General features: G+C 42.9%; 1 protein-coding gene across 1 annotated transcript in view; it reads left to right on the top strand.

Annotated features, from left to right (window-relative positions):
* Positions 1-27,028, top strand: part of SNX29 (sorting nexin 29) — a 451,551-nt gene that overhangs the window by 52,700 nt on the left and 371,823 nt on the right. The window contains 2 exon segments of the mRNA XM_073362374.1: positions 3,427-3,508; positions 4,080-4,162. Coding sequence (XP_073218475.1) covers positions 3,427-3,508; positions 4,080-4,162 — 165 coding nt within the window.

The following is a 27,028-nucleotide window of genomic DNA, read 5'->3' on the forward strand; positions in this document are numbered from 1 at the left end:
GTTTCGAAGTATTAAATGTCCTAAACATGTTAATAATATGGATGTTGGTTTTCTGTATGTCCATTCGTATTGTTTGTGCCTGACATGGAATTTAGACCTCCACAATGATTTCATGACACAACGTCTACCTAAATTATTTTAATTTAAAAAACAATACCACTTGTATGAAATTGAGAGATTGAAAGGTCAAGGAGTAACAGGATGCCACAGATTTAAAATGGCCTAATGCAAATTTTAATGTACTGACGTGGAACAAAGCTTTGGTTTTTGATAGATGCCAACCACAGACACTTGCAAATCCTAAAAAGCCTAATCGTTGAAGGACTTGAATATAGTTGATTCAAAATGATGATATGCATACTTCAGTATTATATTGCAATAGTAAAATTACAAGATTAATGTGTACAATAGGTGATGGTTAAATTTGTGTGTATAATTCATGTGTGTATAAAACTATAATGAATTGTCTCAAAAATAGAATTCGCTGTTGGGTTGAGGCCAAGGAATGTAAAGTTTTAGTTACAGAAGAGAAGTTTTAGGCAGATACTAACTAGAGAAAAATAACTAATAACTGAAGTCACATGAAGTTGGTTTCATACAGGAATATACAAAATATGGCTGTTGGGCTGAATGCTATGTCTCAGTCTCATCTGCTGGGTGCACGTCATAGCACAGTCTCTCTCCCCACTCTCCTCCACCCCCCGGCCATAAAGGTCTATGGAGAACTGAATTCTCATAGCAATTTACTTATTTGTCATCCTCCAATAACTACAGTAGTGTTAATTTAGATGTTAGAGGAGCCATGGAGAAAATACAGGATTTCTGTGGGGACTGAAAGTAGATTAATTTGGATATACTCTGAGATATAAATTGAAAGACCTTAGTAAGGTAGCTTTTATTATGGCCCATTAAAACAGATGTACATAACTAACAATGTGATTACTTTAAGATTACCATTGTTCATTAATGTCTGTATTCCTACATCTGTGCTTTCATTTCTTCCTGCACTGTTCCTAGTTTTTACATTACTGCCCCCTTCACCTTTCTTACACTCGTATTTTCTTGCCTATCCTGTTTCCTTCTACAGATGGAACACACTCTCCTTGCACGCAAGCACACTCCACCCCAAAACCCATTTCTTTCCAGAATCCTTTTACCAACTCAGCAGTAATCTTTACAGCATCATTTTTCTGAATGATTATGATCCTGAGATGATATGGAACACAAACTCCAGGGCAGGGAGAGAGTCTGTAAAACTGTGTACATTAATGATTCTTTATTTTGCCATAAATGTGTCACCAGAATATATAGTTTGTTTAGTTACTTGGCTAATTGTTTCATAAAATAACATGTTTATTTGAATGTGTTCTCTTTTTAATGACTGCTTCACAGTTCAGCAGCATTCCAAATATATGCAGTTCCATTTTGAATCTGCGGTGTATATTTCTGTAGTTTTTGAGAACTATTAATTGATGAGGTAGATAAATGGGCAGTGTTTTTTTAAACAACTTTTCTGTATAATTATGGTGGTAAAAATCGAAGAATATAACTTGAAAAGAATTAAGTAATGTTGTACTGCCCTCTATTGTTGCTTCATATACTTGCAACTTTAATAAAATAATCAGTAATTGAATAGTTGTATGCAGTGTTGTAGCTGTGTCAGTCCAGTGTACTAGAAAGACAAGGTGGGTGAGGTAATATCTTTTACTGGACCAATTCTGTTAGTGAGAGAGACAAGCTTTTGAGTTTACACAGAGCTCTTCTTCAAATCTGACTGAGGCCTGAAGAAGAGTTCTATTTAAGCTCAAAAGGTTGCATCTCTCACCAAAAGAAGTTGGTCCATAAAGATACTACCTTGTCCCAGTAGTTGAATAGAGAAGAACTGAGCAGTCCCCTTTTTTTTTTTTTACATTTAATAAGAATTGTGAGCCTCAGACCCCTGTCAGCAATCTTTCTGAGTTTTTTAATTTGTCCTTAAACTTTATACCAGGTTTCAGACCAAAACACCCACAGAGAGAAACTATTTTGTTTGCTAATATAATTCAAGTAATTTGATTTCTTTGTTTGTTTAGTTGACAACATTGGAGCTTGGTCTGTGACAAACAGTTGCTAATTACTCTGCAATGGTGGGAGGAAATTTTTAGTGTTTTAATTGATTGATTGGAAAATAGGGTAGTATTATGAAAAGATTGTTAACCATACCGTCTGGACTGTTGCAGAATTGATATGGTGTGTACTAACATCCTAATATTTCATCTTGATTTATAGGCAGCTGATATAACTTTGAAATTGTTACAATATACTTTTTCATTAATTTGTAAGGATGCCTTGACTTCAGTCCTTATTGTAATGCTTCAAGGATGTGTCAAGATGCATCAAGTCTCCATGTACTGTGAGGTAGCACAACTTGGGGTTGAAATTCAGTTTCTTGGAAGCAAAGTAGAGAGTTCAGTAATGACAGAGGTTTTTTAAACTGTACCATTTAAAAAAAAAAAACACAGACATGCCCCTCCTTATTCAACCCAACATCACTGTCAACACACTGTCAACCTTCTCTCTCCATTTTTTTTTAATCCAGTACTGTTTTAACATATGCCTCTAGGTTTATTTTGTGGGAAACCTCATTATGATAAAATATATTTTGGATATATGCAGAAAATGTCAGTGAAATATGACTGAATTTTTGTTTCACTTGAATGTTTTATAAGGGACTGAATGGCACATGGGGCTATTAAATAGAGACAGCCTTTTGTATGTAGGATGATGGTATGAATATGGATTAATTTTTTATTAGGGACATAAAATAGTCAGTTAGATGACTTAGAAAAATTAACTTCTTAATATACACAACAGATGCAGTATGAGGTATAAACTTTTCCACACTGACCCATTAATGTCTAAATCATGACATGATGGAATGAACTCTGGAAGTGAATGGTCTTCTATACTTATTTAATCCTCATTGTCTGTAAGAAGACTGCCAACAAAGATGTCAGTTGTAATAGTGGGTTTTTAAATTTACAAAATGTCAGTTTATGATTGGATTTAAACCACCAGTTCACTTCCCACAGCTCTGTTTGTGATGAGTATCAAATTTTATATTTAATTAAATTAAGCATCAGGACTTCAGGGAAGGCATTTCCTCAGAACTTTGAAACATGAAATTGTGACTGTAAAATGTCAGCACACTAAATGTAATATGACTAAAAATTGTCAAAATGTAAAATTCTCAGAAGCACCTAAGTCTCATTGACAGTCAATGGGACTTATGCACTTACAAGCCTATTTTCTTTGTGAAATTTTGATTTATGTGCTTTGAAAATTTTACCCTTACTACCTTTATTAGTTACAAGTGTAACAGACAACGGTTAGATTTTGCTCATTTTTTACGTTAGCTAATTTTATGTCCTGTGCATGCTACTTTAGGTAACCTGGAGAATGGAGATGGGCATGAAAGTGCTGTTCTTGCAGTAGAACTGGCTCAGAGAGGATCTGAACTTCCTTATAGGTAAATCAAATTTAGATTTTCTAATTATAAAACAGAAGTACCTAATGGTAAACAGGCACATGCAAAGTAAAGTTGGCACCCAAGCCAAAATTGCTCAATATTCAAAACACACCACTAATCAGATTAATTCTATAAACATTTGGAAAGACAAATGCCTAAATCCATACTTCCATATTTTCATAATCTTCTTAATATTTTATATTATCTCTAATGATGCTAAAGGACCTATGTCAAATGGTATCTGGACTTCATCTGGAAGTCATTTTTGCACCATATACTAGTCATATAGTTTGTCTATTTGAATATTAATATTTTCAATAGTTATAAATTAAGATTCATGCAGAAGTTATAGATTTTTTTTTTTAAATTTCAAATAAGTTTGGATTAAAATAAAAGTATTTTCCTCTTTATCTATGAGTTCAGCATGTTATTTTGTGTTACATGTACACATGGTGAATAGAATGTGGTCATTTAATCGTTTCTACTTCTACAAATCTTGCTTATTAGTCTTTAAATTGAGCATTTTGTGTTCCTCTGGTTAATATTAATGATCTTCTGTCTTTTTAACTAGAGTGGATGCCAGTACTCCTGTTCAGGTGAATGCTTTAAGCAATATGTTACCTTCAGCCACTGTGCCAGAATCAATGACAATTAGTAAGTACTTGCTTGAACCATTTAGATTGACAGTATGTGTTTTTCAAACTCTACTGATAGCATGCGCATTCGCTTTCTTTCTCTCTCTGGGATGTTTCCTGTGAGGCAAAGCCTTTGCTCTGATGATCACCCAGTGGTTCTCTTTTGACCTGCTGGCTATCAGTGGGCATGAGAGTTCTGAGATGGTTCTGAATCTGCAGTTCCCAGCTTGTGATACTGTGTTGCCAATGTGACACCAGCCTTTTTTCTCCAACAACTACACAAAATACTGTCATATTAGAATGAGGAGTACTTGTGGTACCTTAGAGACTAACAAATTTATTTGGGCATAAGCTTTTGTGGGCTAAACCCACTTCATCAGATGCATGCAGTGGAAAATACAGTAGGAAGATATACACACAGAGAACATGAAAAAAATGGGTTGCCATACCAACTCTAACGAGACCAATCAATTAAGGTGGGCTATTGTCAGCAGGAGAAAAAAACCTTTTGTAGTGATAATCAGGATGGCCCATTTCAAACAGTTGACAAGAAGGTGTGAGTAACAGTAGGGGAAAAATTGGCATGGAGAAATAGTTTTTAGTTTGTGTAATGACTCATCCAATCCCAGTCTTTATTCAAGCCTAATTTAATGGTGTCCAGTTTGCAAATTAATTCCAGTTCTGCAGTTTCTCGTTGGAGCCTGTTTTTGAAGTTTTCTTTGTTGAAGAATTTCTACTATTAGTTCTGTAATTGAGTGTCCAGGGAGGTTGAAGTGTTCTCCAACTGGTTTTTTGAATGTTATAATTCTTTAATGTCTGATTTCTGTCCATTTATTCTTTTGCATAGAGACTCTGGTTTGGCCAAATAAATTTGTTAGTCTCTAAGGTGCCACAAGTACTCCTCGTTCTTTTTGCTGATACAGACTAACACGGCTGCTGCTCTGAAACTGTCATATTAGAGATGTCTTTAACAATTACCAGAGTAATTGTTTAATTTGATAAAATACCACAGACTGGCTGGTGGAGAGCTGATCTTAAGCAGTATACCGTTTATTTTGCCTGACATCTAGCCCAGAGCAGAAAACCCCTCCACTTCTCCCATTGCCACTCGTTCTACGCATTTGTTATGGAAAATACTTCAATCCTGCCACGATTACAAATGTGAGTCTGACTCCTCTCCATACCTCTCCCACCTACTGCAGTGGGGTTAGAGGGGTTAACAATTCGGAAGGATGAGGCTAGAAATGAGGCTAGTAGAAGTTTAGGTGAGGTGGGGAACTTATTTACATAGTCTCTAACATTGCATCTCTGCAACATCTTTAAAAAGGCTTTAAAAAAGTATTCTTGTTCTCAAGGCTTTATTATTCCCCAGTTACTTAAGAAGGGCAACTGTCTGTCTGGCTCTGCAGATTGCTTTCCAGATGGGCTAGTGGACAGGGCCTGCTTCCTCAAACTCTGACTTTATAACAGTATTTCAAGATCACATTCAGGAGGACAGAAATAACAATTGAATTTCATCCGCAAAAATATATAGTAGATTCTCCTTAATAGCAATCCTGATATTAGCAGCTTCCAGTTAATGGCAATGTATTGTGGGGAACCAATCTCATGCTATTAACATTAATGTTAATGGCATTTGGATATCAGCAATGGCATACAGCTTATCAGTAAGGCTAAGATTTTGTCACAGGTAGTTTTAGTAAAAGTTATGGGCAGGTGGCAGGAAACAGACAGAAATTCATGGAAGCCCACAACCTGTCCATGTGGGGGAGGGGAGAGGGGACTGCCCAAGTTCTGCTGAAGGAGGGGCATGGGCAGGGGCTAACTGCCCGAGCTCTGCTATTGGGAGGAGAGGAGGCAGGTGGCTTCCCAAGCCCTGCTTGAGCAACCCCCCAACCTCGTAAAGCTTATCAGAAGCAAGCTTCCCACAGACCAGGACACACCAATTTAAAGTGGTACCAGACCCTGCCACACAGGAAAATGATATGACGGAAACAACCTATCACCTGTGGGTGAACACTTTTCCCAAAGCAATCACTCTATATCTGACCTATCAGTCATCATCCTCAAAGGAAACCTGTGCAACACTTTCAAAATACAAGCCTGGGAGCTTAAACTCATTACTCTGCTAGACAGTAAAAATCATGGACTGAACAGAGATGCTGGATTTATGGCGTATTACAGCAATCTGTAACCCACTAACCCCCTCTTTTTGTCCTATGACTGCAGAGATGTTAACGGGCCACTTTACCTTGGATGGTCCCTTACAATATGTGCTAATTACTTATGCTAAAAAGTCGGCTCCACCTTGTATTTTGCTGTGATGCTGGGTGTACCTTTCCCTGGCCTTAAGAAGAGCTCTGTGTCCCTCGAAAGCTTGTCTCTCTCAGCCACAGAAGTTGGTCCAATAAAAGATATTATCTCACCCAGCTTGTCTCTCTAAGTATTAGGTGTATATCATGGGTTTGTACACTAATTTTGTGCCAGAGAATATCTGTTCATGTTGTTACTAAAGTAAACTTAAATGTAATTATTTTATTACTTTGGCTGAAATATAGTAAGTCAAGCTGGAAACTGTGCCTTCCTGCATTATTTTGTCAATTGTGGATTAGGAGCTGTAATATTTATAGCAACATAGAACAATTCGTCATCACTAGGGGGAGTAGTTGATCTTTGAAAATGATTTCCAGCCTATGGAATTATGTCCAATTAATCTACCGTAAAACGAAAAAAGTTAAAATTGAGTATAATCTGCATTTCAGAGGTTATTTAGCCTTTTCGGGCTACGATGAAAGCTAACCTTTAACATTAAAATGAATTTCCCATTACTATATTTCTGTTTGAGAGAAGAGATAGATCATTGTAAACAATTTATAAAGCTGTATATCTGTTCAATAAATATTTTTTGTTAACATTTTTCTTAAGATGCAACTGATTAGTCATGAATAATTGTATAAATATTATTATGCTAACAGTCGATGTTTTTTTGTTAATGTTCAACTCAGATGTTTTCTTTCTTAGGATTTGTCATTATAGGTCTTTAAGTTTTATTGGCATCCATAAGGAGGGGGGGAGGCGAGTTTAATATTACAGAAAAGATTTTTAGTGGCTGGCTTTTGCTCTTGTTATAATCTGAAGAATGGTTTCTAAACTGTGAGGATTCTAGCTTGTTGCATAGCAACACAATTCTAAACACATAGCAGACATACAAAATGAAATAGAATAGTGCAGTAATAAAAGCCATAAGGCCTCCAATGACAAGTAGCTTTCTACAGTTATATTTTTAAAGATAACAATTATAAAATGAAACATGAATTGAATTCAGTTTTGTTTCAGATGCTATATACTGTCTCTATTCCACTTCCTTTTCCTTTGAAAAAGCACCAGCCTTCTCTCTGTTCTCCTGAAATGCAGTCTGGTCAGTGACGGTGTGAGAACCGTGTTTGCTACCTTGTGTTCATAAAGCAATGTGTATCTTAACAGCACCTGCATCATGATAAGTGCCATATAAAAAGTCCCCAAACCCTATAAATAAATAAAATTTTAAAATAAACACCATGGGTGAAATCCTAACTCCATTGAACTTAGTTGCAAAACTTCCTTTGACTTCAATAGGGCAGGGATTTCACCCCATATATTTTCAGATCATATTTGTAAACTGTTTTCTCCTTTGCCTCCAACTGTGTGTTCTCCTTCTGCTTTCATTTTTAAAAGATTTGAACTAGTGTTTAATTCTGTAAAACATTTGGGAACAATTTATGTGAAAGACACTATTAAGAATAAAGCTTATATCCTGCAAAGAGAACGATGCAGATGGAACCCCACTGAAGTGGTGTAGCTCTGTGAAAGCACAAAGCTTTGCCTCTTTTGAGGATCAAGGTCCAAGGTGGTTCTGTATTTATTTTCCACAAAAGGGTCTAATCTTAAATATATATATAAATTTAATGTCTAATCGTATATAAAAAAATATAATATCCGGTCGTAATAAAATGAGAAAAATATGCTTAGTTGTTTTCCTGCCAGTTGTTCTTTCTGTCATTCTTATTGGCATCTCTATGGAAAGTGAGAATATCACAAGTCTTGAAGAGCACTTTTGTAGAAACTAGCATAATAGAAATGTGTGCTAGGCAGAGGTGCTTCCACAGTGATCAAAGTGGATCTGATTCAAGCCTTTTCTGGTTAGTGTACTATGTTTAAATTTTTTCCATGCAACTCTCCTTCAGATTCAGATGTAGGTAATTCCTGATGATAAAGATTTCTCTGTTCCTAGTTTATTATTGTCTTTTTTTTTTCAGTTTTTTAAATTGTACTTGTCTGTCACTTTATATCACAGAATCAAGGTGGGTGAGGTGATATCTTTTATTGGGCCATCTTCTGTTGGTGAGAAGGACCAAGCTTTTTGAGCCACAGAGAGCTCTTCTTCAGGTGTGGCTCGAAAGCTTCTCTCTCTCACCAACAGAAGTGGGTCCAATAAAAGAGAATACCTCACCTACCCTGTCTCACTCATATCCTGGGACTGAGATGGCTACAGCTACACTGCATACTCTGGCACCTTATAGACTGACAGACTTATTGGAGAATAAGCTTTTGTGGGTGAATACCCACTTCTTCAGATGCATGTAGTGGAAATTTCCAGAGGCAGGTATAAATATGCAAGCAAGAATCAGGCTAGGGATAGGTATAAATATGCAAGCAAGAATCAGGCTAGGGATAGGTGTAAATATGCAAGCAAGAATTGGGCTAGGGATAGCCTGATTCTTGCTTGCATATTTATACCTGCCTCTGGAAATTTCCACAACATGCATCTGAAAAAATGGGTATTCACCCATGAAAGTTTATGCTCCAATACGTCTGTTAGTCTATAAGGTGCCACAGCACTCTTTGCCGCTTTTACAGATCCAGACTAACAGGGCTCCCTCTCTGATACTGCATACTTTATAACACAGACAGAAATATGTTTGTATCCGTAGTTCTCACTGACAGAATTAAGGTGCATTTCACTCCCCCCTTTCCCCCTCCCCCCCTGTATTTTTCTTCTGCCTTTTCCTGCAGTGGAGAAGTATCAGGCCAACACAAGACTCACCATGTTCATTTTTTGGGTCTGTGAAACTGAAACTCATTCCAAAGCTTTTCTTTTTGAAAGGAATCTCAAAGGGAGCCCTATTCGCTTGTAGAAAATGTTAACATACAGTATCCTTCTGATTGTACTGTTTTTTGTAATCATTCTGGCACTTGAGTGTTCCAGCATACTTTTCACTAGTTTCTATAGTTGGCCTTAAATACAAAGGACAAGGAAAGTTGAAGTAGAGTGCATCGTTTAATGTTTCTAAAATTTTCTTGTGCATCCTCAGAAAAACCCATTACCAACGTTCGTTCACAAACACTTATTTAGTTACTAAAATCACCTTCTACTGTTTCAACAGACATGTTGTGTTTCAGAAGCTTTCAATTAATTTTATTTTTTTCCTTTTACTAAGCTCTTTGCTGTCCACTAGCAAAGACTGACAGTATTGTACCAGGTGCTTTGCACTGAACTCTGTCATAGCTGGTAGTTACGAGTCTGGATGATGTGTACGGAATATTAGTGCACAAACCCTTTGTGGCAGATGTCCACATAGACTCCTTTGTGAACACATCCCTTGAGCTCAGTCTTTTGATATCAGATGTTACTAATCTGTTAGGCCATGTCTACACTACAAAATTAGGTCGAATTTATAGAAGTCAGTTTTGTAGAAAGCTTTTTTTATACAGTCGATTGTGTGTGTCCCCACACAAATGCTCTAAGTGCATGTAGTCGGTGGAGTGTTTCCACAGTGCCAAGGCAACTGTCGACTTCCGGAGTGTTGCACTGTGGGTAGCTATCCCACAGTTCCTGCTGTCTCCACTGCTTATTTGAATTCTGGGTAGAAATCCCAATGCCTGATGGGGCTAAAACATTGTCGCGGGTGGTTCTGGCTACATATCGTCAGGTCCCCCGTCCCTCCCTCCCTCTCTTTGTGAAAGCATTGGCAGACAATCGTTTCGCGCCTTTTTTTCCTGGGTTACCCATGCAGACGCCATACCACAGCAACCATGGAGCCCGCTCAGCTAACCGTCACCATACATCTCCTGGGTGCTGGCAGACGCGGTACTGCATTGCTGCACAGCAGCAGTTTATTGCCTTTTGGCAGCAGACAGTGCAGTATGACTGGTAGTCGACGTAGTCCAGGGTGCTCTTTTAACCGACCTCGATGAGGTCAGTGGCACCTGGGCAAATATGGGAGTGACTCAGCCAGGTAATTTCCCTTTTAAGTTTCGTCTCATGGCAATTCAGTCCTACTGGCAGTCCTAGTGCACTGTCTTTTAATCTGAAGCCAGCAGAAGACGATGGCCAGCAGTCATACTGCACTGTCTTCTGCCGAGCACCCAGGTGATGACAACGGCTAGCGCTCATACTGCACAGTCTGCTGCCAGCATGATGTATAAAGATAGATGAAGTGGATCAAAACAAGAAATAGACCAGATTTGTTTTGTATTCATTTTCTCCTCCCTCCCGCCCTCCGTGAAATCAGCGGCCTGCTAAACCCAGTTTTGAGTCCTATCCTTGAGGGGGCCATTCTGTTTCTCGCAAAGCCACCCCCTTTATTGATTTTAATTCCCTGTAAGCCAACCCTGTAAACCATATTGTCGGTCGCCCCTCCCTCCATCAGAGCAACGGCAAACAATCGTTTCGCGCCCTTTCCCTTGGTTTGCCTGAGCAGGAGCAGACGCCATAGCACAGCAAGTGTGGAGCCTGTTCAGCTCACCACAGCAGTTATGATCATTGTAAACACCTCGCGCATTATCGTGCAGTGTATGTAGAACCAGCACCTGAAAAACCAGGCAAAGAGGTGATGGAAGCATGGTGATGAGGACATGAACACACTTTTCTCTAAAACCGGGTTCCCCCGCAATTTGGAGATCATGGTGTTAATGGGGCAGGCTCATGCCATGGAAAGTCTATTCTGGGCCCAGGAAACGAGCACAGAGTGGTGGGACCTCATAGTGTTGCAGGTCTGGGATGATTCCCAGTGGCTCTGAAACTTTTGCATGCATAAGGGCACTTTCATGGAACTTTGTGACTTGCTTTCCCATGCCCTGAAGTGCAAGAATACTAAGATGATGGCAGCCCTCACAGTTCACAAGCGAGTGGCAATAGCCCTGTGGAAGCTTGCAATGCCAGACAGCTACCGGTCAGTCGGGAATCAATTTGGAGTGGGCAAATCTACTGTGGGGGTTGCTGTAATGCAAGTAGCCAGCACAATCACTGAGCTGCTGCTATCAAAGGTAGTGACTCTTGGAAATGTGCAGGTCATAGTGGATGGCTTTGCTGCAGTGGGATTCCCTAAGTGTGGTGGGGCTATAGACCGAACGCATATCCCTATCTTGGGACCGGACCACCAGAGCAGCCAGTACATAAACTGCAAGGGGTACTTTTCAATGGTGCAGCAAGCACTGGTGGATCACAAGGGTCGTTTCACCAACATCAACGTGGGATGGCTGGGAAAGGTTCATGACACTCGCGTCTTCAGGAACTTTGGTCTGTTTAAACGGCTGCAGGAAGGGATTTACTTCCCAGACCAGAAAATAACTGTTGAGGATGTTGAAATGCCAATAGTTATCCTTGGGGACCCAGCCTACCCGTTAACACCCTGGCTCATGAAGCCGTACACAGGCAGCCTGGACAGTAGTCAGGAGCTGTTCAACTGTAGGCTGAGCAAGTGCAGAATGGTGGTAGAATGTGCATTTGGACGTTTAAAGGGTCGCTGGCACAGTTTACAGACTCTCTCAGACCTCAGCGAAACCAGTATTCCCTTTGCTATTGTTGCTTGTTGTGTGCTCCTCCTTGATGAAAACCCGCCCCCTTGGTTGCCTCTAAATTCCCTGTAACTCACCCGCCCTGCCCCCTTTGATCACAGCTTGCTTGCAAAGGAAATAAAGTCACTATCGTTTAAAAAACATGTATTCTTTATTAATTGATTATAAAAACAGGGAGATAACTCAGAAGGTAGCCCGGGTGGGGTAGGGAAGGAGGGAAGGAAAAGGCCACTTTAAAACTTGCTGAAAGCCAGCCTTCTGTTGCTTGGGCAGTCCACTGGGGTGGGGTGGTTGGGTGCCCGTAGGCTCCCCGCCCGCCCCCGCGTTCTTGCGTCTGGGTGAGGAGGGTATGGAACTTGGGGAGCTCGGAGGGCAGTTAAGTAGGGGCTGCAGTGGTGGTCTGTGATCCTGCTGCCGTTCATGAACCTCCACCAGATGCCGGAGCATGTCCGTTTGATCCCGCAGTAGCCCCAGCGTTGCCTCATGCCTCCTCTGATCTTCCTGCCACCACCTCTCCTCATGTTCATCGGCCACTGTCCTGTACTCTGCTATTGTGTCCCTCCACACAGCTCTGTCAGTGCCGGACGACTGCATGAGCTCAGAGAACATGTCAGCGCGCGTGCGTTTTTTTCACCGCCTTATTTGAGATGGCCTTTGGGACAGAGGAGGGATGCTTGAAACATCTGCAGCTGCTGGAGGAAAAAAAAGGGAGTGAAGTATTTAATAAGATACATTTTACAGAACAATGGCTATACTCTTTCATGGTGAACAGTATTCACATTGCATAGCACATGTGATTTTGATACAAGGTCGCATTTTGCATCTTATACTGAATGCCTGCGGTTTTGGTGTTAGAAATCACACACGCAGGGCCGGGCAACAGAATTTGGCTTGCAGGTGGCCATGGTAAGCCATAGTCTTTCGGCTTCTGCAACCTTCATAACAGCAGCCCCCTCCTTTCCCATACCAAGCAAAGTCTGTTTAGTTGGCCATTTAGTGCTGCGGTTTTCCTGTTAATGTGCAGCAGCAAAAACCAAACTAACCCCCTCCCCCCATCTGATTCTCTGGGATGATCGCTTTCCCCCTCCCCCACCCCCTGGCTGGTATCAGGGAAGATCCCTGCTAGCCAAACGCGAACAGCTCAGCGCCAATGCCCCACCTCTCCTCTCCCCTCCCCGCCCCACCCCCCCACATGGCTAACTGCAGGGAGGATTTCTTTTCAGCCACAGGCACAGCTCAGCACCAATGCCCCACCCCTCCCCGCCCCGCTCCTCTGCGTGACTAACTGCGGGGAGGATTTCTTTTCAGCCACAGGCAAACAGTCCAGTAGGAACGGGCACCTCTGACTGTCCCCTTAATTAAATTCCCCTGTTTCAAGCAGGTTACCATAAATGATATCACTCTCCTGAGGATAACACAGAGAGATAAAGAACGGATGTTGCATGAATGCCAGCAAACACCGGGACCATACGCTACCAGGCTGTGTCATGCAGATTACTTGCTACTAGCATGGCGTGGTAAAGTGTCCTACCATGGAGGACGGAATAAGGCTGCTCTCTCCAGAAACCTTCTGCAAAGGCTTTTAGAGTACCTCTGGGAGAGCTTCATGGAGATGTTCCTGGAGGATTTCCGCTCCATCCCCAGACACGTTAACAGACTTTTCCAGTAGCAGTACTGGCCACGAATGCATCCCAAATCCTCGGGGCTACTTAATCATTAAAAAACGCTTGCTTTTATAACATGTATTATATTTAAAAAGGTACACTCACCAGACGTCCCTTCTCCAGCTTCGTTGGGTTGGGAGGGTATTTCAGTCAGGGTGATAAAAAAAGATCCTGGCTGTAGGGGAGAGCGGTGTGCTTTGTGCTCTCCACAACCTCGTCCTCCTCCTCCTCCTCCTCATTTTCCCCCTCTGCAAAATCCTCAGCCGTGGCGGAGAGTACCCCATCATCAGAGTCCATGGACGGGGTGGGGTAGTGGTGGCGGCCCCCCCTAGAATTGCATGCAGCTCTGCGTAGAAGCGGCATGTCTGGGGCTCAGTCCTGGAGCGTCAGTTTGATTCTTTGGTTTTCTGGTACGCTTGTCTGAGCTCCTTAAGTTTCACACGGCTCTGTGTTGCGTGCCTGATGTAGCCTCTGTCCCTCAGGGCCTCTGAGATTTTTTGAAATGTTTTGGCATTTCGTCTTTTGGAATGTAGTTTTGATAGCATGGATTCCCCTCCCCATACAGCGACCAGATCCAGTACCTCCCGTTCGGTCCATGCTGGAGCTCTTTTTCGATTCTGGGACTGCATGGTCACCTGTGCTGATGAGCTCACCTGGCCAAACAGGAAATGAGATTCAAAAGTTCCCGGGACTTTTCCTGTACACCTGGCCAGTGCATCCGAGTTCAGAGCGCTGTTCAGAGCGGTCACAATGGTGCACTGTGGGATAGCTTCCGTATCCCAATACCTTTGAATTGTGTCCACGCTAACCCTAATTCGAAAAATCAGGAGCCGATTGCAAATCGTTCTTGATCCCTTGACTAGACAGTGAAAGAGTTTTTAAAATTATCAACTGGTCTTGGAGATAGCTAATAAGGCATATTTCACATACCAAATACGATGCGACATCGCAGTTGGCAATTTGTATCCCACATTCTTGAGATAGCTATTTAGAAGTGACACATTTCTCAACTATGAATTTTGTATGTGAGATTATTGGAAATTTTTAAAAAGCAGATATCAATACTCATCAGTTATCCAGCAATTTGCACTAAGTAAAATTTCAACATTAAGAATTAATTGTTGACTTTCCTCATGAAACGACAAGTATTTTTACCAAAGGTTTTATTGAATATGGCAGAAATTTAAAATTATCTGATCCTCAGCAAGATTTTTTTGATTTGACCAATATTAGAGCACAACTCTTTACATTCTTGCTATTACACAATATAAACTGTTAAAATAATTTTTGTTTCTTACAATATAAGCAGAGGTCTAAAAGGTTTATTTTAAAAAATTGCTTTTCTTTTTATGTTGGAAATACTAGGAATGTCTAGTCTGTTCCTTGATATTTCTGGAAGATTTATTAGAGGTCTTATATTCTTATAAAATTGTGAGCTTTATTCTTATTAGTTAATATTTAATGGTAATGTCCAAAGGTCCTGATCAAAATTGGGATCTAGAATCTGAAAAATGCAGAAAAACATGTTGCATTACTGAATTGAAATGTAGTTGTAACTGAAAGCATGTAGGTTTTGCATCTTTAACAAAGGCTTATGTTTCTTTAAACTAAATGGATGTGAACAATGATTTGTCGAGTTTTGTTGCATGTGGCTTCCTCTTATAGTGTGGCGCAGATTAGAATTTCAAATAGCAGTGTCCAGTAGGGATTCCACATGCATCCTTCATGGCCATGCACCCCCAGGAGCATAAAGGGGCAATGCAACTCAGTCACCTTCAGTTTCTTCTAGCTGCCCTCTGTCAGGAAGTCAGAACACTGAGTCCTTATTTAGTTAGTGTAGTTTGTTACTGTTACAAGTTATTAGGCTTTTAACTTGGTTGTTAGTCATTAGCTAATTAGTTGTTGTTTTTTTAAAGGACAAGATACTTTGCTGTTTTAGTGCCTCATTGAGGCTAGTTAGTTGCCTTGTCAGTTTCAGACTTTGTAAACGGGGCTTCAACTCTTTGTACAGGAGACTCATTCCCCTCGCAGATGTATGTGACCTTTGTCGTCTTTGTTTAGGGGAATCTCATATCCCCTCGAAGTGCCCGGAGCTTTTAAGAGATGCACTCAAAGGTCCAGAGCACATAGAATGAGGCTCTTTTTAATGCAGAAGTCTGAGACTTCAGTTAGATTCTGATCTACCGCAGTTTCAACTTAATGTTGGGGACCTAAATGAGTGAATCTTCCAGCAACAAGAAAGGTAACCCTGAGCTTTATTACGTCCTAAGAAGCACAAGATTGCTAAGACTAGACAATTAAAGCAGTCAGGCTCTCCTGGTGACCACAGAGTACAGGTAATTCCTTTTCAGCCAGGAAGAGGTCCCCTTTCGCAGTACCATGGAAGAGGAAAGCAGACCTGTAGGTATCAAGAGAACCGCTTAAAGCGGCATTGTGGAGGTGGGCACTGGGACTGGACAGAGCAGTGTGATATAGTCTCCCTGTAGCAACTCTGCCTTTGAAGAGATTCCGGATGGACTCTTCATTGTGGGTTTTCTCAGTACTGCAGTGGTATCACTAATATCCCACAGCACAGGCAGAGTATTTGGCACCGGAAGACATACAAGTTATTTGATATCTCATACCTGTCCATGCAGAGTAGAATAAACCTTCAAATTAAAGAAGGAATTCTGGAACCCAGTCAGGCAGAGGTTCTCAACCTTTTTCTTTCTGAGGTCCCACCAGCATCCTATTAAAAACTCCACGGCCAACCTGCGCCACAACTGATTTTCTGGATATAAAAGCCAGGGCCTGCATTAGGTGGGTAGCAAGCAGGGCAATTGCCTGGGGCTCCACACCATGGGGCCCTCCAAAGCTAAGTTATAAAAGCATTTCCAAGCCATCTACTCACCCAAATCTATGTAACCTTCTTTTGCCTGTCTATCCCAGACCATCTCTGACTCTTCCTCCTCTTATCATGTGAACACTAAGACCCAGAGAACTCCCAGCTGGTCATACCCGGAGAATGGACAATCCCTAGGACTCAGTGGAAACTTGGACAAAGCAAACTATGGGGAAGGGAGCTTGAAGCTCTTGGATCAGCCAATAGCTGACCATTCAGGCTTCAGCTCCTGGCATTGGGGCTCAGGCTTCCGCTTTCTGCCCTGGGCTCCAGTGAGTCTAATGCTGGCCATGCTGCTCAAGGCTCCCAGTTGAGAACTCTGCATTAAGGGATTGTGAGCTACTCCAGCATCTATTTCAACAACTTCAAAAACAGTTGAGCAAAAGTATCACATCCTTTCTGAGGGATTTGATTGTTTATTCACATCTGTCACAGTCATCTTTTGTAACTGCAGCAAATGATCAGTCCAAGCGTTTACAAATCTGCACTGCAAGAGAACAATCCCATAAAATTAGATCTCTTTGGTCATAAAGTGTATTTTTTGGCTTCTGTTCTAGTTAGATTTGCAAACTACTTCGACATGCAGACCAAATAGAATTGTATTCAGTGGGACAAAGAAGCAGCTTTTCCTAGCAAGGCACCCCCTGTCCAAATAGAGGTGTTTAAATCAATTTGTTCAGAGGGTCAGCTCATTGCCAGAAACTCTCTTCAAGCAACCTTAGACTCCGTAGACTCAGGGGCTAGATTAATGGCTATTGGTATTGTCATAAATATAAAGGGAAGGGTAAACCCCTTTGAAATCCCTCCTGGCCAGGGGAAAGCTCCTCTCACCTGTAAAGGGTTAAGAAGCTAAAGGTAACCTCGCTGGCACCTGACCAAAATGACCAATGAGGAGACAAGATACTTTCAAAAGCTGGGAGGAGGGAGAGAAACAAAGGGTCTGAGTCTGTCTGTAGTCGTCTTGGCCGGGGATAGACCAGCAATGGAGTCTTAGAACTTTTAGTAAGTAATCTAGCTAGGTATGTGTTAGATTATGATTTCTTTAAATGGCTGAGAAAAGAATTGTGCTGAATAGAATAACTATTTCTGTCTGTGTATCTTTTTTGTAACTTAAGGTTTTGCCTAGAGGGGTTCTCTGTTTTTGAATCTAATTACCCTGTAAGATATCTACCATCCTGATTTTACAGGGGGGATTTCTTTATTTCTATTTACTTCTATTTTTTATTAAAAGTCTTCTTGTAAAAAACTGAATGCTTTTTCATTGTTCTCAGATCCAAGGGTTTGGGTCTGTGGTCACCTATGCAAATTGGTGAGGCTTTTTATCCAACATTTCCCAGGAAAGGGGGGGTGCAAGTGTTGGGAGGATTGTTCATTGTTCTTAAGATCCAAGGGTCTGGGTCTGTAGTCACCTAGGCAAATTGGTGAGGCTTTTTACCAAACTTTGTCCAGGAAGTGGGGTGCAGGGTTTTGGGAAGTATTTTGGGGGGAAAGACGCGTCCAAACAGCTCTTCCCCGGTAACCAGTATTAGTTTGGTGGTGGTAGCGGCCAGTCCAAGGACAACGGGGGGAATATTTTGTACCTTGGGGAAGTTTTGACCTAAGCTGGTAAAGATAAGCTTAGGAGGTTTTTTTCATGCAGGTCCCCACATCTGTACCCTAGAGTTCAGAGTGGGGGAGGAACCTTGACATGGTGGCATAGTGGTGGGATTAACCTGAAATCATTTTGAGATCCAGTTGAGATTTTTTGAACTAGAAATACAGATTTTAAAAAGAAATTCTTTTTTCCTTTGGAAAGGAAGTCCAGAAAGCAGTTGAAACTGAAAGCAGATTGTTTTTTCTCTGCTTTGTGGCCAAGCAGAGACAAAAGGGGATTATCTTGTGAAATGTAGGTTTTCTTTGCCTGGAGGCAGGGTACTTAACTCCTGCAGGGAAATTCACAGTCTTCCAACCCAGAGTTTTTTTTTTTTTCTTTTCTTCCTCAAAGTAAATAGGGGGTGTGTGCTCTACCCATTTGCCTGGAGACAAAAGTGGCAGGGTTTTTTTTTTAGGATTTTGATTTTTTTGTTTTACAAGGAGCACAGGTTTGAAAAGGAATTTTTTTTTTCTTTGGGCTGGGTAAGCAGGTTTCCAAGTAGTTGGAGGTTTTTTACTTTAATTTGGGCCCAGAGCAGAGACAAGGGAATTGTCTTTTTCTGTAGGCTGACAATCACTATCAGAGAATAGGTATTCTATTCCAGCACATCAAAATTTTACAGCCAAGTTTTGTTTGTTTATTTCTAAACCTCGGGTGTAAAGTTAGTAAAAACAGAGAGGTTAGAATGGCAAAATCCGCGGCTTGACTACAGCTTGAATTAGCCAAATTTAAGGCTGAGGAAAGAGAAAGGGAACATGAAAGACAGATAGAACTCATGCAGCTGAAGAAGGAACAAGAAAGGGAGGCGGAACAACGCCAAGCGGCTGCTCACAGGAGAGCTATGGAAGCGAGGGACAAAGAACTGGAGGAGAAGGAAAAAGAGAGGAAGTATGTGGAGGAGATGGAGAAGATAAAGGCTCAGCAGAATATCCCAACAAACCCTAGTAATCCTTCTCCAAGTACCACTTCCCATCCCAGAAAGTTCCCCACCTACAAGGCAGGCGATGATACTGAGGCCTTCCTAGAAAACTTCGAAAGGGCCTGCCTTGGGTACAACATCTCTACTGACCAATACATGGTAGAGCTGAGGCCGCAGCTCAGTGGACCCTTAGCTGAGGTGGCAGCTGAAATGCCTAAAGAACACATGAACAAGTATGAACTGTTTAAATCCAAGGCGAGAGTCAGAATGGGGATAACACCCGAGCAGTCTCGTCGGAGGTTCAGAGCCCTAAGGTGGAAACCAGACATGTCATTTACCCGACATGCCTACCACATTGTGAAACATTGGGATGCCTGGATATCAGGAGCAAGTGTTGAATCTCCAGTAAATTTGCCCTTCCTAATGCAAATGGAACAATTCTTAGAGGGTGTTCCTGAGGAAATAGAAAGATACATCCTAGATGGGAAACCCAAAACTGTAATTGAGGCAGGAGAGATTGGAGCCAGATGGGTGGAGGTGGCAGAGAAGAAGAAACCTGGTCGCAGTTGGAGCGGAGACCAGAAGGGACCACCCCAGACCACCCTATTACCGGGGGCCACCCAAAGCCCCACCTACCTCCCAAAGAACCCTCCAGACCCCTTATCGTCCCACCACCCTGTTCTCCAGCAACCCTCCTCGCCCCAGTGACCCGTCAGCTGGACGATGTTTTAAGTGTAACGAACTGGGGCATGTAAAGGCCAACTGCCCCAAGAACCCCAACAGATTACAGTTCATTGCACCGGAATCACACCAGAGGTCCACAGGCCCAGATACCTCCCAGATACCCTTGGAGCGGAGGGAAACTGTGAGTGTGGGCAGGAAGAAGGTCACCGCGTGGAGGGACACCGGAGCACAAGTGTCAGCTATCCATGCTTCCTTAGTGGACCCCAATTTAATCAACCCAGAGATCCAAGTGACGATTCAACCCTTCAAGTCCAACTCTTTCAATTTGCCTACAGCCAAGTTGCCTGTCCAGTACAAGGGCTGGTCAGGAATGTGGACTTTTGCAGTCTATGATGATTATCCCATCCCCATGCTGTTGGGGGAAGACTTGGCCAATCATGTGAAGCAGGCCAAGAGGGTGGGAATGGTCACCCGCAGCCAGGCTAAACAAGCCGTGAGGCCTAGCTCTGTTCCGGAAACTTCTATCAGGGCCCGGTCAGAGGTGATGGACCCAGACCCCAGGCCAATGTCTGCAACAGCAGTAGTGGATCCAGTCCCAGAGAGCCAGACGGAACCAGTCCCAGAACCAGAACCAGAACCAGCCGAACAACCAACACCAGACCCCGTGTCAGCACTGAATCCAGTACTTGCAACCTCAACACCAGAGGGCCCCACTGAACCTGAACTGGCAGCAGCCGATAACCCGACCCAAGAGGCTCAGCCGGAGCCTGAATCCCAACATAGTGCACCAGCGGAGAGCGGTTCACAGTCAACAGAAACAGCTCCATCCCCTATATCGCTTCCAGAGGGACCAAGCCTAGGTCCACAATCCAATGAGGAACTGATGTCTCCAGCATCAAGGGAACAGTTCCAGACCGAACAGGAAGCAGATGAAAGCCTCCAGAGAGCTTGGACGGCGGCACGGAGCAACCCACCGCCTCTCAGCTCTTCTAATCGATCCAGGTTTGTTGTAGAAAGAGGACTTTTATACATACGACTTTCTGGGGGACACCAGGAAGACTGGCATCCTCAGAGACAGTTGGTAGTTCCAACTAAATACCGGGCCAAGCTCTTGAGCTTAGCCCACGATCACCCTAGTGGCCATGCTGGGGTGAACAGGACCAAAGACCGTTTGGGGGGGTCATTCCACTGGGAGGGAATGGGCAAGGATGTTTCTACCTATGTCCAGTCTTGTGAGGTGTGCCAAAGAGTGGGAAAACCCCAAGACCAGGTCAAAGCCCCTCTACAACCACTCCCCATCATTGAAATTCCATTTCAGCGAGTAGCTGTGGATATTCTGGGTCCTTTTCCGAAAAAGACACCCAGAGGAAAGCAGTACATACTGACTTTCATGCATTTTGCTACCCGATGGCCGGAAGCAGTAGCTCTAAGCAACACCAGGGCTAAAAGTGTGTGCCAGGCACTAGCAGACATTTTTGCCAGGGTAGGTTGGCCCTCCGACATCCTCACAGATGCAGGGACTAATTTCCTGGCAGGAACTATGAAAAACCTTTGGGAAGCTCATTGGGTAAATCACTTGGTTGCCACTCCTTACCATCATCAAACAAATGGCATGGTGGAGAAGTTTAATGGAACTTTGGGGGCCATGATACGTAAATTCGTAAATGAGCACTCCAATGATTGGGACCTAGTGTTGCAGCAGTTGCTCTTTGCCTACAGAGCTGTACCACATCCCAGTTTAGGGTTTTCCCCATTTGAACTTGTATATGGCTGTGAGGTTAAGGGGCCATTGCAGTTGGTGAAGCAGCAATGGGAGGGATTTACACCTTCTCCAGGAACTAATATTCTGGAATTTGTAACCAACCTACAAAACACCCTCCGAACCTCTTTAGCCCTTGCTAAAGAAAACTTACAGGATGCTCAAAAAGAGCAAAAAGCCTGGTATGATAAACATGCCAGAGAGCGTTCCTTCAAAGTAGGGGACCAGGTCATGGTCTTAAAGGCGCTCCAGGTCCATAAAATGGAAGCATCGTGGGAAGGGCCATTCACGGTCCAGGAGCGCCTGGGAGCTGTTAATTATCTCATAGCATTCCCCACCTCCAACCGGAAGCCTAAGGTGTACCATATTAATTCTCTAAAGCCCTTTTATTCCAGAGAATTAAAGGTTTGTCAGTTTACAGCCCAGGGAGGAGACGACGCTGAGTGGCCTGAAGGTGTTTACTACGAAGGGAAATGTGCTGGTGGTGTGGAAGAGGTGAACCTCTCCATGACCCTTGGGCGTATGCAGCGACAGCAGATCCAGGAGCTGTGCACTAGCTACGCGCCAACGTTCTCAGCCACCCCAGGACTGACTGAACGGGCATACCACTCCATTGACACAGGTAATGCTCACCCAATTAGGGTCCAACCTTACCGGGTGTCTCCTCAAGCTAAAACTGCTATAGAACAGGAGATCCAGGATATGTTACAGATGGGTGTAATCCGCCCCTCTGAAAGTGCATGGGCATCTCCAGTGGTTCTAGTTCCCAAACCAGATGGGGAAATACGTTTTGCGTGGACTACCGTAAGCTAAATGCTGTAACTCGCCCAGACAACTATCCAATGCCACGCACAGATGAACTATTAGAGAAACTGGGACGGACCCAGTTCATCTCTACCTTGGACTTAACCAAGGGGTACTGGCAGGTACCGCTAGATGAATCTGCCAAGGAAAGGTCAGCCTTCATCACACATCTCGGGCTGTATGAATTTAATGTACTCCCTTTCGGGCTGCAAAATGCACCCGCCACTTTCCAAAGACTTGTAAATGGTCTCCTAGCGGGATTAGGAGAATATGCAGTCGCCTACCTTGACGATGTGGCCATATTTTCGGATTCCTGGGCAGACCACCTGGAACATCTACAAAAAGTCCTTGAGCGCATAAGGGAGGCAGGACTAACTGTTAAGGCTAAGAAGTGTCAAATAGGCCTAAACAGAGTGACTTACCTTGGACACCAGGTGGGTCAAGGAACTATCAGCCCCCTACAGGCCAAAGTGGATGCTATCCAAAAGTGGCCTGTCCCAAAGTCAAAGAAACAGGTTCAATCCTTCTTAGGCTTGGCCGGTTATTACAGACGATTTGTTCCGCACTACAGCCAAATCGCTGCTCCACTGACAGACCTAACCAAAAAGAAACAGCCAAATGCTGTTCAGTGGACCGGAAAGTGTCAGAAGGCCTTTAACAAGCTTAAAGCGACACTCATGTCTGACCCTGTACTAAGGGCCCCAGACTTTGACAAACCGTTCCTAGTAACCACAGATGCATCCGAGCGTGGTGTGGGAGCAGTTTTAATGCAGAAAGGACCTGATCAAGAATTCCACCCTGTAGTGTTTCTCAGCAAAAAACTGTCTGAGAGGGAAAGCAACTGGTCAGTCACTGAAAAAGAATGTTATGCCATTGTCTACGCTCTGGAAAAGCTACGCCCATATGTTTGGGGACGGCGTTTCCACCTGCAAACCGACCATGCTGCACTAAAGTGGCTTCACACCGTCAAAGAAACTAACAAAAAACTTCTTCGGTGGAGTTTAGCTCTCCAAGATTTTGATTTCGACATCCAACACATCTCAGGAGCTTCTAACAAAGTGGCTGATGCACTCTCCCGTGAAAGTTTCTCAGAATCAACTGGTTAAAATCGTCCTTGAGATGTGGAAAATATTGTTAGTCTTTATGTACTTGGTAGTATATTTAGCGATGCATGTGTCTTATTAACTCTGTTTTCCTAGAGCTCCAGGAAGAAATCCCAGCCAGTGTTTCACCCTAGCTGAGATTTGGGGGGCGTGTCATAAATATAAAGGGAAGGGTAAACCCCTTTGAAATCCCTCCTGGCCAGGGGAAAGCTCCTCTCACCTGTAAAGGGTTAAGAAGCTAAAGGTAACCTCGCTGGCACCTGACCAAAATGACCAATGAGGAGACAAGATACTTTCAAAAGCTGGGGGGAGGGAGAGAAACAAAGGGTCTGTGTCTGTCTGTAGTCGTCTTGGCCGGGGATAGACCAGCAATGGAGTCTTAGAACTTTTAGTAAGTAATCTAGCTAGGTATGTGTTAGATTATGATTTCTTTAAATGGCTGAGAAAAGAATTGTGCTGAATAGAATAACTATTTCTGTCTGTGTATCTTTTTTGTAACTTAAGGTTTTGCCTAGAGGGGTTCTCTATGTTTTTGAATCTAATTACCCTGTAAGATATCTACCATCCTGATTTTACAGGGGGGATTTCTTTATTTCTATTTACTTCTATTTTTTATTAAAAGTCTTCTTGTAAAAAACTGAATGCTTTTTCATTGTTCTCAGATCCAAGGGTTTGGGTCTGTGGTCACCTATGCAAATTGGTGAGGCTTTTTATCCAACATTTCCCAGGAAAGGGGGGGTGCAAGTGTTGGGAGGATTGTTCATTGTTCTTAAGATCCAAGGGTCTGGGTCTGTAGTCACCTAGGCAAATTGGTGAGGCTTTTTACCAAACTTTGTCCAGGAAGTGGGGTGCAGGGTTTTGGGAAGTATTTTGGGGGGAAAGACGCGTCCAAACAGCTCTTCCCCAGTAACCAGTATTAGTTTGGTGGTGGTAGCGGCCAGTCCAAGGACAACGGGGGGAATATTTTGTACCTTGGGGAAGTTTTGACCTAAGCTGGTAAAGATAAGCTTAGGAGGTTTTTTTCATGCAGGTCCCCACATCTGTACCCTAGAGTTCAGAGTGGGGGAGGAACCTTGACAGGTATTGTCAGGAGGAGAGACTCCTTGTTACCTGTCTCAATACTACCTAAGCAGGTATAGAATGTGGTATATGATTTACCATTTGATGAAAAAGACCTATTTCATCTAAGAGAATGACTCACTGCTCTCTTTGAAAGATTGTTAGGCCACTCATAGATTTTTTGGGCCTATATACTTAAAACTTTAAAATAAAACAGTATAAACCTCAGTATATCTCTCAACAGATATCTGAGTCATCTATGTCCCACACCATCAGAAACCACCAAATCAGCTTAGAAAGGGACAGAGGTTCCTGAAGCAGAAAGTGACTTCATTTGTTTCTCAGCCATCCCACTCACAGAAACAACAAATTTGATGCTTCAGTCAAGTCTTCCTGCCATAGGGAATTTGATGCTTCAGTCAAGTCTTCCTGCCACAGAGACTCTGTCATGTCCTTGCATGGCAGCCTCAACCACGTTGGGTGTCATGATGAAAGACACGTAGCTGGTGGGCTAAAAAGGTTGTTAAACAAGGGCAAGCGTGGGTTGGCACATACCTTCTCAAGCAGCTTACCAGCTGCAATATCCCTCCTGATGTAAGGGGGAGCAGTGTGGCTCAGAACTGGATGCGATGGAAGATGAGCCAGTTGGAGAGCTGCTGTGAAGATGCACACCGTTGAGTTGAATTGCACATCAACAAATTTGGTGTGTGCCAGCTGACTCCATACTGGCTCACTGTACTCTGTTGTTGAATACAAGATGGCAAGGGCTGAGGTCCTTAGGGTCTGCTCCCCATGAAGAACCTGCTAGTTTGCTGAGAAAGTTGTTGTGTGTCTTGACCTTTGCTGCTGTCTTGCTCGGGTGGCTTTTGTATGTCAGTGTTCGGTTGAGGGTCACGCCTAAGTAAATTGGATATGCTTCAGCCTCTGGCCATTCACTATGATGTTTACTTCCCTCTTAGTGTTGTCATGGTTGAGGTGGGAGTATGCTAGAGACTGTTTTGCTGGTGCTAGGCTGAAGGTGCCATGTAGTCACTCAGATTGTCACTCAGGGTCTTCTCCAGCTCTGAGAAAGTCGAAGCTCTTAGGCTACAGAAGATATCACCTGCATAGATGAACTTCTGTGACTGAGTTGGTGGCAGGTCACTGATGTATAGATTGAACAAGATTGGGCTAAAACAGATCCCCAGGGTAAACCATTCATCTGTTTTTTCCAACCACTTGTTTTCTGACCAACATGCACCCTGAACCATCTGAAGTAGCAGTTCGATGGCATCAGTAACCAATGGTGGGAGGACTCTTGATTTTTTAACAAGTAGACTCGTGTACCCTACTATATCATGTACTGCAGGGAGGTCAAGGAAAATAGGCCTGTTTTTAGGTTTATCTTGAAACCATTTTCAATTAATGTGGTTCATACAAGTAGTTGGTTGCATATGCTTTGACCTTGCTTCTCATAGCTCTCGCCATCTATTTCACCAAATTGCTAGTTAATGACCACTGTGAAATGATTGGATGAAACCTCTGCAAAATATGGCATGGAAATCAGTGCAGAGAAAAGCAAGCTGATGACAAACAAATGTGATGGGATCAGCTCACATATCACTGTCAGTTGACAAGAGCTGGAGATAGTGAAACAGTTCAAGAATTTGGGGGCAGTCATCACTGATGAAGGATCCAAGACAGAAATTCAGGCAAGAACTGAGCAAACAACAGTAGCAGTGGCAAAGCTAAAGCCATTTTGGAGGAATAAGAACATCTTCCTGGAATCCAAACTGAAACTGCTGAATGCATTGGTTATCTGCATTTTTCTGTATACGTGCAAGACATGGACCATTACGGCAGAACTTGTACGGAAAATACAGGTAGTAGAGATGAGATGCTTCCATAAAATCCTAGGCATCTCCTATTTTGACCACGTCACTAACGAAGAGGTTCACAACATCATCACTCAATGCGCTGGGTCATATGAAGAGCTCCTGACAGCCGTGAAGCAGTGCAAGCTGAAGTAGTACGGCCATGTCACAAGATCTTCTGGCCTATGCAAGATCATCCTCCAAGGGACAGTACTGGGGAAGAAAAGAAGAGGTAGACAGAAGAAGAGATAGATTGACAACATAAAAGAGTGGACAGGAATGGACTTTGTGGACACTCAAGCACTGACACACAATCATCAGGGGTGGAGACAATTGGTTGATGGTGCCTCAACGACCATTGCGGTTATGGAAGTGATGATGATTATGATGATCACCATGAGTGAGAGTCATATGCACAGGAACTAGAAAAGGAAGAAATGGTTACTTACCTTATAGTAACTGTTGTTCTTTGAGATGTTCTATACATGTGGATCCCACAACCCATCGTCCGTCCCTGTACCTCGGAGATGCCTCTTGAATCTCTGAGTGGTGTAAGGACTAAGCGTGACTAGATTATGCTGCCACTTTATGTCCAGTGGTGGCGGGTACATGGACATGAGGGCACATGTGTGACCACTAATGGGCACTGGCATTTGAACTTCTAGCTCTTATACTAAGAGTGCTACTGCA

The sequence above is a fragment of the Lepidochelys kempii genome, chromosome 10 (genome assembly GCF_965140265.1).
Source record: "Lepidochelys kempii isolate rLepKem1 chromosome 10, rLepKem1.hap2, whole genome shotgun sequence".
Classification (NCBI taxonomy): Eukaryota; Metazoa; Chordata; order Testudines; family Cheloniidae; genus Lepidochelys; species Lepidochelys kempii.